The 12,346-nt window shown below is 36.9% G+C and overlaps 1 protein-coding gene across 1 annotated transcript in view; it reads left to right on the forward strand.

Annotated features, from left to right (window-relative positions):
- The first annotated feature begins 1,339 nt into the window (after positions 1–1,339).
- Positions 1,340–12,346, forward strand: part of LOC140139011 (uncharacterized) — a 31,326-nt gene continuing 20,319 nt past the window's right edge. Inside the window, exons 1-4 of the mRNA XM_072160793.1 lie at positions 1,340–1,376; positions 1,792–2,034; positions 2,422–2,664; positions 4,371–4,619. Of these exons, the coding sequence (XP_072016894.1) occupies positions 1,340–1,376; positions 1,792–2,034; positions 2,422–2,664; positions 4,371–4,619 (772 nt within the window). The remainder of the gene's footprint in view (positions 1,377–1,791; positions 2,035–2,421; positions 2,665–4,370; positions 4,620–12,346) is intronic.

Genomic DNA, 12,346 nt, shown 5'->3' on the forward strand with positions numbered 1-12,346 from the left:
TATTTTGTTAATCTAATTTGTAAAAATATATTCATAGGCCGCGCCTATTAGACTAGTATAGCCTAAAAATTCCTGAATTATATAATGAAAAAAAAACGGGCAAAAACAATCAATCGCTGCAGTCAGAAAGAAAGAAAAGAACAAGAAAAAAGAAAAAAGTGAGAGAAAAATAAAATAAAAATAGATGGAATGGACCACATAGGGACTCGAACACGTACCAAAGTTTTCCAGCTCAAAACTATAGTATTATATAGTCGAACGTGAGTCTGGCGCGCTAACCGATTGAGCTACTGAGTGACCTGTGAAATCGATTGATCTCAAACTGACTATTATCGAATAGTGCATACCAGGCTCTTATGATAAACAATCTCATCACCGCTGTAAATGTCGGAGGTATCGATGGCGAAAAACCTCGATTTTTGCAAAAGTAGCTTAAATTTGGAGTGAAATTCAAATGGTAAAGGAATCGACATACTTTTGAGAAATAATGTAGGCAGTTAGAAATCACAATTAACGTTCCACAATCCAGATATCGATAATGTAACATAACAGTGTTTTGTGGTACAAGATTCTCGAAAATTGTTCCCAAAAACGGGCTAATAAAATTTAATCGGTACTGTATTTGGTTCTTCCCCATGGCAACATTATTTCTTTGGTCGATTTGTAGTACAATAAAAAAAAATGAGAAAACAACCACTCGGCGTGGTTTTATACGGAGCGAATATTTGAAAAAAACTGCATGGAACGTGTTTTTGATCTTGTGAACATGGTGCGTAAAAATGATTTAAACGAAGGATTTTCAAACGGATTCTAAAAATGTGTATAAACACACAAAAATAATGTTAAGATACATCCATGCACCAACATTTGACTCACTGCGATATTTGATTGCTGAGAAAACGCGGTTTTAGAGAACAACTTTATACGTCTTTTATACGTTTTTTATACGTTTCTTCGTGTAACCTTAATGAAAGTACTATATTGTTTTGTTCGGATTACCGATATAGCTAGTAGAAAAATAATGTGGTCGAAGTTTCACGAAAATCGGAGCACTATTTTGTTTCTTACCCTAGATATAACTTGAAAATTGACTTCCGGCCTTGCGTGGCCCATACTAGTACATTCAGCATTATGCTGAATGCACGAACTTTATATTTTTGTGATCTTAAAGCCATAATGTGTGATTAGCATAAAGAATAGATTCCTATTTAAATGTTAGTTTTCACTGATCACATTACCCCCTTTTAGTTTCGAGCAAAACAAATGAGGTAAAAGGAAAATGTTCAATGTTCACCGATCGCATTAAATGTACTATTGGGATGTACACACAAGACGTAATATGAATAGCGATAAGCACACAGTTTATACGCCAAGATGTATGACGAATAGCGATATGTATACAATTTATACGTCACTGATTCAATTATACGAGTGTGCACATGAACTGATATTCACGGGCCGGGTTCACAAAGTACTCAATCGGTGAACTCTGAATAGTATAAAAGCTTAACTTTTCCTGTAATTAAAGCACTTCAGGCTTAGTCTTTCACGTGGTATTTTATTACACCACTGGGCATTATAATCGCTGTGGAGCAAATCACACGTTATGGCTTTAAGACCAGACTGATAATTTGATATAGTCACAAAATAAAGTTTGGAAACCACCATTAGGAATTCAGCAGATCCAAATTGGTTAAGATACATTATAGGATAGCAACTTTGCTTTATGAAGTTTGGTTTATTTAAATTTTGTGTAATCTATATAGTTTTGGTTTACATTTTTATAATCAGATAATATAGAACCTGTATTATTCTGTACTGCAAATCAAACCGCCAACACAACTCTTGGCAACCGGACCGCTACGATCGTATGGCATGACCCTACGGCTACTGATAACTCCGGGGACATACCCAGAGTCACCTGTCATCCGGCGTCAGGAAGTGACTTTGTAATCGGGCAAACACCTGTAACGTGCACAGCTTCAGATAGAAACGGGAATAAAGCAAATTGCTCATTTCACGTTGATGTTATTGGTAAGATTGTTGATCTTATTTGTTTTCCATATGAAGGCTCTACTCTGAATAATATAAAAAACGAAATTTTGTTTTAATTAAAGCACTTCAGGCTTAGTCTTTCACGTGGTATTTTAGTACACCACTCGGCATTACAGTCATGTAAAAACTGGAAATTAAAGTAAAATCGAGGGCGTCGCCGTAGAGCAAATCACGCGTTATGGCTTTAAGACCAGATTGATAATTTGATGTCGTCACAAAAAAAGTTTGATAACCACCATTTGGATTTCAGCAGGCCCAAATCGGTTAAGATATATTATAGGATACTAACTTTGCTTTATGAAGTCTGGTTTATTTAAATCTTGTGTAATCTATATAAATTTTTTTGGATTACATTTTGACAATCAGATAGTGAAGAACCTGTATTATCCTGTACTGCAAATCAAATAGCCAACACAACTCTTGGCAACCGGACCGCTACCGTCGTATGGCATGATCCTACGGCTACTGATAACTCCGGGGACATACCCACAGTCACCTGTCATCCGGCGTCAGGAAGTGACTTTGTAATCGGGCAAACACCTGTTACTTGCACAGCTTCAGATAGAAACGGGAATAAAGCAAACTGCTCGTTTTACGTTGATGTTATTGGTAAGATTGTTGATCTTATTTGTTTTCAATATCAAGGATGTACCCATAATCTTGAAAAGATTGAACAGGGACTGGTTTCCACAAAACTTTTCTGGGACACCAGGCGTTGTAAACCTTAATCAAATAACGTATCTTGCTAATTCATATGGCTCTTAAAAGTACATCTGAATGATTAACACCCTTTCACTTGTTCAAGTACAACACCACTACTGTCGTATCGTAACGAAGTGCAATAATACATGCTTGAATATTGAAATTTAAAAAGCCCTCGTTAACAATGCAGTCCACGTGTAAAAGGCTTACAGATGTTCTGATAATTTTTTCAAAATGAAGTCAAAATTGAAGACAATGGGTGGACCAGTTTGGCACTATTGTTGAATATGAATATTAAGATGTATTAAATGTGAGTAAGCTGTGCTTTTTGGTGGGAATTTGTTAAGATTAAATAAAGATATTCGTGGACAAAGTGAAGTTATATTCACATTAGCATAATTAACTTATTCTTGAGAATTTTTAAGAGATTTTTTCACCTCTAAAGGTAAAATTACTATATTTACCTATATCTTATATGCTATTGAAAGTAGTTTGAAATTTGCTAGCAGAAGTGGGTGTACATTTCTAACTACCCTCTAGGATATTTAAAGGAACTTATAACTTTAGTCGTTTTGCACACTGTACAATATCATAGCGCAATTTTGTCATACATTTTAACAAACAGACAACGAAAAATATGTATTGGAGTCATGTCCTGGAAATCAAACGGTCAACACAATTCTTGGTAACAGGACCGCCACAATCGTATGGCTTGATCCTACGGCTATTGATAACTCTGGGAACATACAGTACCTACAGTCAGCTGTCATCCGCCGTTAATGGGAACCGAATTTGCTTATTTGGGGTAGAAAATGAAATTTGTTCTGATTTTGATGAAACTGGACTCAAATTATTTGTCTTGTTGCATGAACTCAGAAAAAGGATAGTTTTAGCTGTCTTGGATGCTTTCTTATCCAGGTAACACAAAATTTGTCAAGGTCAAATTGATTCAATATATAACTCAATGCGACTGAATAGGTATTGTCGATTTTGTTGTGTTACTGAGGTTACGAAACATCCTATGGAAGGGTCAATAATTTGGGACCATTTTCAAGAAAATCTGAGCATTTTTCAATTTTGCTCCACGTGGTGCCAAAATTAGGCCTATTACGTCACAGTGTTACCTTTTTGCTCATGACTCCATAACCATACATCGTATATAGGTCAAACTATACTTTTTTCTGAATCCTTATGACTAGAGGAACACATTGCTTGTGTTTTTAACCAAGTCCGAGCAATTTTTGAAAGTTCAACGGCCTCCATAGTCATCTATAATGATAAGCGCTATAAGTACTAGATCTCTGCCAAATACGGCAAATTTACCAAGATTTACACGATTGTTACGGGAATTTATTGTACTAGGGAATTAAATTGTGATGGAAAAGTATCAAGTGCCATATGAAATAGAACCAGTCACAAATGCGCAGAAATACTCGCGCGTTTATGGATATACATTAACTGTCTTGTAATACAGTATATTTTGCTATCACTGCATACATTAATACTCACATGCAATTTGGAGTAAATGTCTTGTATTAAGCAGAATTCTACCAACAAGCCCACCATAGTGTTTTAACGGAACCTTATGTTATGCATTATTCATTAACAAACAGACAACGAAAAACCTGCATTGCAGTCATGTCCTGCAAACCAAATAATCAACGTGATTCTTGGCAACCAGACCGCCACGTTCGAATGGAATGATCCTACAGCTACTGATAACTCTGGAGACATACCCACGGTTAACTGTCACCCGCCTTCGAGAACCGAATTTACTATCGGAAAAACACGTGTTACGTGCACAGCATCAGATAGACACGTGAATACCGAAAGCTGCTCATTTTACGTTGATGTTGTTATTGGTAAGATTGTTATTGGCTATATTTGTTTTAATGTCGAACAGGTCGTATATTTGTAATAACAATAATTAAGCCTGTAATTAGTATTCGTCTATTGACCAAATACCTATTAATATAAAATATAAAAATAAATTTGGGGAAACATAGTGCACGATGCCAATCCTCACACTAGGATCCACAACCTCACCTCACCTCACCTGGCTGTTTCATCCACTGTAGTATGAAGCCCTCTTCAAGAATCTTCCATTTCTGTCTGTCTTGCGCATCCCTTGCCAAAGTGGTGGCTCTATATGCTGTTAAGTCGTCTCGCCATCTTCGTCTTTGCCTTCCTCTTCTACGCTTTCCTGTTCTTGGTTGCCACTCGGTGACTCTTTTTGTCCATCTGTTGTAGTTTTTTCTTGCCACATGTCCTGCCCATCTCCATTTTGCTTCACCGATCCTTTCCATGATGTCTTTGACTCCGGATTCACTTCTTATGTCACTGTTTCTGATTCTGTCACGTAAAGTTATGTTCAGTACACGTCTTTCCATGGCTCGCTGTGTCGTGTTGAGTTTTTGTTCTAGATATTTAGTTGTCGACCAGGTTTCAGCGCCGTAAGTCATGGTGGGTAACACACATTGATCATACATACGCCTCCTCAATGTCATTGGTAGCTTTTTATCACAAAGGATGTGTTTGTACCTGCCAAAACAACACCAGCCAGCCTTGATTCTCAGTAAGACTTCCTCTCTTGTGTTGTCCTCCATTTTGACTGTCTTGCCCAGGTACTTGTAACTATCTACTTTCTCTTAAATTAAATTAAATTAAATTTCAATGGACTCTCTAGTGTCAAAGTTGGTCATGTATTTCGTTTTTCCTTTGTGTATTCTTAGTCAAATTTTCCTTCTCTTAGTGTTCAAACTATTTAGCTTCCAAGTCTTTGACTGATGGTGATGTAAGGGCTACATCATCTGCAAACCTCAGGTCGGTTAACCATTCTCCATCGATGTTAATACCTCTTTCTTCTAAATCTAGTTGTTTGAAAATATGTTCCATGGCAGCTGTGAATATTTTTGGAGAGATTGTGTCCCCTTGCCGTACTCCCCTCTGTATGTGGATAGGTTTGGAGACATCCTTATCTAAATTATGTGGATTATAGCTGTGGCTGTGTCTTCTAGAATCTTAACATACCCTTCGTTAACTCCAATCCTTCTTAAGGTTGCATATAAGTCTGTGCTCACCTATTAGGGCACTGTTCTCTAACCCCAATACATTTGTACATTCATTGAATGACCTTTGACAATTGGGTACAAAAATTCTGTAACTTGAGGTCAAATTTTGCGCTATGATTGTTAAATTAAGGTTATTCAACTATGCTATTGGGATGAGGCCATTGTGGTTCATAGTGACAGGCCTCTGCCCACTTTACAGATTGTCGCTGACCACTGTGGCTCAAGAGACACATTATCCCATTTTACATTATTCAAGAACGTAGCTCAATATAATATTGGCGCAGTATTTGTAGTCTACCCACGTTTATATGCTCTATTTCTGACAATTTGAGATTTAATAATAACCCGTCACGGTTGCTCGATGTATATAGAATTGGGTTTATTTATTAACTAAATGCAAATTATAGATGGCGCTATTTATCCTAAATCATATTTGCAAGCGTTAGGTGATTAATTACACCACATTTCGCCATACTGCATTTTAGAAACGCTTGCTGTTAGAATAAGAAAAATTTTAATTGTAATTATTGCACAGATCACGGTAGCCCTGTGACCTTTCCGGCAAAAGCCGAGTGGCAGGTTTTTCAAATAAATATTTTCTGTGTAAAAACTGTACCATCATATAGGTAATGGAATATATGAATATTAACTGTACAGCTCAACTGATCATACTTTTCCTACATTCGACCTTGCATGATTTTTGAGTTGACACAGTCATGAAAATAACTATAGATACTTGACAGACCATTAGTAGCCCAGTTCTGAACCTTTTCATTGATCATTCATAACAATAGGTATCTGATGGATCAGTGAACATAAGAAGGGATTATAATATATCCGTAACCTTGATATTATAGTACATCTCGAGGAAAAAGTGCAATGGACATGTTTTCATTTTATGTTTCAAATATCCCGCGCATGAAAATTGAGTATTTAACCCAAAATGGAAAATTTATTGGAAATCTGTTTAACAGATTAACAAATTTTTTTGACATCTTTTTCTGCACTGTATTATAACTAAATTAAGAAATTTGATAAATATTCAAAGAAAATATAGGTCATCCAAAAAATGTTGATTTTTACACATTTTGGGGCAAAAAAGGAAAAATAAGCTCATAGAGTACTAAGCGATGCGCCGTGAGTTCGAACCCCGCCTCTGCCAAACTTTAAAAAGAAGTAAATTAACATTTTACATTTTTTTTTTTAATTTCATATTTGGGAAATGTGACTGGGAGAATTTATGTATGGCGTGGAGTGGTGTGGTGATTAATATTGCCATTAAAACAACTGGAATAGGTGAAACAAACAACACGGAAATTATATAAGCATATTTTATCAAACAATAAAAGGAATTATTTGTATTAAAAGTTTGAAAGAATAATTTCCAGTAACTAAATAGCGCCACCAATTTTGTCATTAATAGCTTTAAAAAATACTATAAAAGTGAACAATTTTGTAAAAGAGGGGAAATGAAAGTTGAGAATGACACAAACGCATCTGTATACATTAGCATTATATCCCTTTTAGCTGTTTAAGCCTAAAATTTTGTTGCACATGATGTTTTGCTTGAAAAACTAATAAATGATCCCATTAAACAACCGTGCCGTCGTTTCGTACGTTTTATTATTGTGACCGAAATATTAGTCGAACGCATACACGATGCCCATATAATACTGTAACTACACGGCGTGCGGGAAGGTCATAACATATCAAAAGAACCGAACTCAGTCACGATAGACAGAGTGACGCGCATTGGCGACATTATGCGCTGGTATTAAATAGCGATTTTATTTGTTTTGCTTAATCTGTTCAAAATTGAAATATCTGACATATCTGACGGTGAAAACTAACATTTTTTGGAAAAGACAAAAATAATACAAATCTATTTTTATGGAAATGATACAGCATGGCTTTAAAGTAGCTGTTAAAATGTACAAATAACAGATTTAATATTAGGGTACAGAATGGAAGTCCCGTTCTCGGATTGAGTACAAGAAGTTTTGAAGGTGTTTCCTTATAGATTTCAGGACGCTGAATAAAATGGGAGGGGTACCATCGAAAAGTGTGGGGAACTCTCGCTAAATAAAGGGCGTTTTTCAAAACGGCCGCCAAAATCCCTTAAAATCACCATAACTTGGTCAGAGAAGCACCCAGCTAGCAGCACGATTCTGATGTATATACCCATGTTTTCAGGGTCAAGGAATCCAATAGAGTCATTTACAACAACCTAGGACCTATCATTCCAAGATGGCTGCCAAAATTTCAAAATGGCCGCCAGTGAAAATTAATTTGGCTATATCTTGGGTGCAGAAAGTCCTAGAAGTATGATTCTGGTGTCTATACCCATGTTTACAGGGTCTAGAAATCCATTGGAATAATCTAAAACAGCACAGGACTTTAAAATCCCAAGATGGTCGCCAAAATTTTAAAATAACCACCACTAAAATGCAGAATGTTGCCTATTATCTTATCTTATCAGTGGTTTAACCGGGGTTTACGATCCTTACCTGTGGCTATTAGATGCCATAACCTTAGCATAACGCAGTCTAAACCCCAGATAAGGTATCTAAACCCCAGATAAGGGGCCTTAACTCTAAATAAGGAACATAAACCCCAGATAAGGCATCTAAATCCCACGTAAGGTGCCTTAACTCTACATAAGGGACGTAAACCCCAGATAAGGGTCGTGAACCCCAGATAAGGCATCTAAACCCCAGATAAGGCGCCTTAACCCCAGATAAGAGACGAAAACCCCAGATAAGAAACGTAAACCCCAGATAAGAGACATAAACCCCAGATAAGAGACATAAACCCCAGATAAGAGGCGTAAACCCCAGATAAGGCATTCTAAACCCCAGCGCCTTAACTTAACAGATCAGGGACGTTAACCTAGGATAACACAATCTGTACCTCAGTTAAGGCATTTAAACCCTATATAAGGCGCCTTAACCCCAAATAAGGGATGTTAACCCTAGATAAGGCAGTCTTAATCCCAGATTAGGCACCTTACCCCCAGATAAGGGACGTAAATGCAATCTAAACCCCAAATACCCAGCAAACACAAAACGTTTTTAAAACGTTTTAAACAAATTATATTTTTGGGTTTTGGTTTTGGTAAATTTTAACAACATTAAAATGTCGGGTATTATAAATGTCATGAAAATACTATAAACTACTTTTTTAAATGTTTTCAAAATGTTATGGTAAAATATTGTTTTGCAAAACAATTTTTCCAAATATTTTGTCAACACATAAATAATATTTTGTAAGAATATTTGCAGGAGGTTATCAGAAATGTTTTTAAATGTTATGAAAACGTTTATACCATCTATTATACCCCGACATTTAAACGTTGCATTTAAACGTTGTCTAACCTTTGGAGAATGGTGTCGAAAACGGTTTGTGTCTGCTGGTTAAGTTGCCCTAACCCCTGATAAGGGACGTTAACTGGGGATAACGCAATCTAAACCCCAGATAAGACGTCTAAATCCCAGATAAGGCACCGTAACCCCAAATAAGGAACGTAAGCTCCAGATAAGGCAGTTTAAACCCCAAATAAGGCACCTTAAACCCTAGATAAGGAACGCAACCTCCAGAAACGTCATGTAAACCCCAGATATTAAGGCACCTAAACCCCACCTAAACAATCTAAACCCCAGATAAGGTATCTAAACTCCAGATAAGGCCCCGTAACCCCACATAAGAGATGTAAACCTCAGATTACGTCCCTTATCTAGGAATAAGGCACCTTATCCAGCCTTTAGATGCCTTATCTGGGGTTTACGCTCCTTATCTGAGGGAAGGCGCCTTATCTAGGGGTTGGACTGCCTTATCTGGGCTTACGTCCCCTTGCTGGGGTTAAGGCGCCTTATGTGGGTTCAGATGCCTTGTCTGGGGTTTAGACTGCGTTATCCTTGGTTTACGTCCCCTATCTGAGGTTAAGGCACCTTATCTGATGTTAGACGCCTTATCTGGGGTTTACATTCCTTATCTGCAGTTAAGGTGCCTTACCTGGGGTTTAGACTGCATTGTCCTGGATTCACGTCCCTTATCTGGGGTTAGGGCGCCTTATCTGGGATTTAGACTGCATTATCCTAGATTCACGTGCCTTATCTGGGGTTAGGGCGCCTTCTCGGGGGTTTAGACTGCAATATCCTAGATTCATGTCCATTATCTGGTGTTAGGGCGCCTTATCTTGGTTTAGATGCCTTATCTGGGATTTAGACTTGGGGTTTAAACTGCCTTATCTGTAGCTTACGTCCCTTATCTGGGGTTACGGCGCATTATCTGGGGTTTAGATGCCTTATCTGGGGTTTAGACTGTGTTATCCCCAGTTAACGACCCTTATCAGGGGTTAAGGCAGCTTATTTGGGGTTTAAACTGCATTATCCTATATTTACATCCCTTATCTGGGGTTAAGGTACCTTATCTGGAGTTTAGACTGCCTTTTTATATCTGCATAGGGTTTACGTCCCTTATTTGGGGTTAAGGCGCCTTGTCTGGGGTTTAGATGCCTAAAGAATGGATCTGGGATTTAGACTGCCTTATCTAGGCTTTACATCACTTATTTGTGGTTAAGGTGGCTATTATACGGGGTTTAAATGCCTTATCTGGGGTTTAGACTGTGTTATCCTATGTTTACGTCCCTCATTTGAAGTTAAGGGATTATCTGGGATTTAGATGCCTTATCTGGTGTTTACGTTCCTTATCTGGGGTTAAGGCGCCTTATCTTGGGTTTAGACTGCCTTATCTGGGGTTTACGACCCTTATCTGAGGTTTACGACCCTTATCTAGATAAACATGGCGTGGTACTGAATGAAACGATAATAACACTGCTGAACTAAATATATGTTTGTCACCGCATTCTTCTTTCATCCTCATTGGCCACTTCATATTTGAGTTTACCACATTGACGACGAGGATTATGGCTATTTTCGGCTCGACTGGTGAGTTTGATAGTAAAGAAGAGACTTGGGAAAGATACATCGACAGACTGTCCCAATATTTTGAGGCAAATGCAATCACTGACAGTGATCGCAAGAGGGCTATATTAAATAGCGTAGTGGGTGCTTCGACGTACGCAACCTTCTGCAAGATTCTCTTTCCTAAGAAGCCCACAGAATGTTCATTCACAGAAATAACTGAGGCAATGCAAAAGCATTCAGTTCCAATTCTGAGTGTAATTGTCGAGCGGTGCAAATTCTTTAACAGACTTCGTCAACCAAATGAATCAGTATCCACAAATGCCGTCGAACTAAAGGGATTGGCTGAGAAATAATAATAAGTCTTTATTTTCCACATCATCTACATTAACAACAACATTAAACAACAAGCAAGAATATATAAAAAACACGAAAAGACAAAAAAAGACGAGTAAAATGACATGGAGGAGATGATCAAAAGGCCATGAAGGCCAGAAGTGATCATTCCTACAGACATAATATAAACAAACATGATTTAAATAATGTTTATGTCACCACAATGAATATAACATCATTGAAATGACATAAGCATTAATGTATAAATATAGAATTAGCATACAAAATTTGTAGATAAATTAAGACATTTATCGCTCTAAAGAAGCATGTACATGAAATTACAACCAAGTTTGATTCAGTAAATATTTCTTAAATTGATTTCTGAAAGTTTTAACATTCATAGCATTTTTTAATTCGAGAGGAAGGTCATTCCAAAGGGAAGGCCCTGATGTCCTGACACCTTTACTCGCAAAGTTTGTTTTTCTTTTCTGAATATCATAATCATCGTTTTTCCTAGTTTGTGTGGCTATGAATTTCATGTCTTTTACAAAAGTATTCCTTAAATATGTTTGGCAAGTCATCATTAATATGTTTGTACATAAGTACACCAAGTTCCAATTTATAGGATTCATATACATTCAATATATTTACATCAATGAATAATGGTCTGTTATGGTGCCTAAAACTAGTTCTACATATATTCCTAACAGCACGTTTTTGAAGTTTAAAAATTCGATCCAAATGTGTTTTACATGCGTTTCCCCACGCTATAATGCCATAGTTTACATATGGTAGAACAAGTGTACAATAAAGGTTATACAATACATGTGTTGGTACAAAATGTTTCAGTTTATTAATAATTCCAATATTTCTGGATATTGTCATTGAAACTCCCCCTATTTGGTCCTTCCATGTTAAGTTTTCATCAATTTGAACTCCAAGAAATTTGGTTTTATTTACTCTTGTTAAGCTTGTTCCATCCAGTTCAATATTTAGTGCTTCAAATTGTCTATTTGCTTGGTGTTGAGTTCCAAGTACCATATAGTTTGTTTTGCTCGCATTCAGCGAGAGCTTATTAGCTCGAAACCAATTTGTAACTTCGGAATTGATCAGATTTACTTTGGAGTTTATATTTTTATGTGAAAAAGGGATAGTAGTGTCGTCCGCAAAAAGTACGAAATCCAAAATTGATGAAGTATAAATAATATCATTGATGTACAAGATAAATAACAACGGCCCCAATATTGACCCTTGAGGAAC

The sequence above is a fragment of the Amphiura filiformis genome, chromosome 18 (genome assembly GCF_039555335.1).
Source record: "Amphiura filiformis chromosome 18, Afil_fr2py, whole genome shotgun sequence".
Classification (NCBI taxonomy): domain Eukaryota; kingdom Metazoa; phylum Echinodermata; class Ophiuroidea; order Amphilepidida; family Amphiuridae; genus Amphiura; species Amphiura filiformis.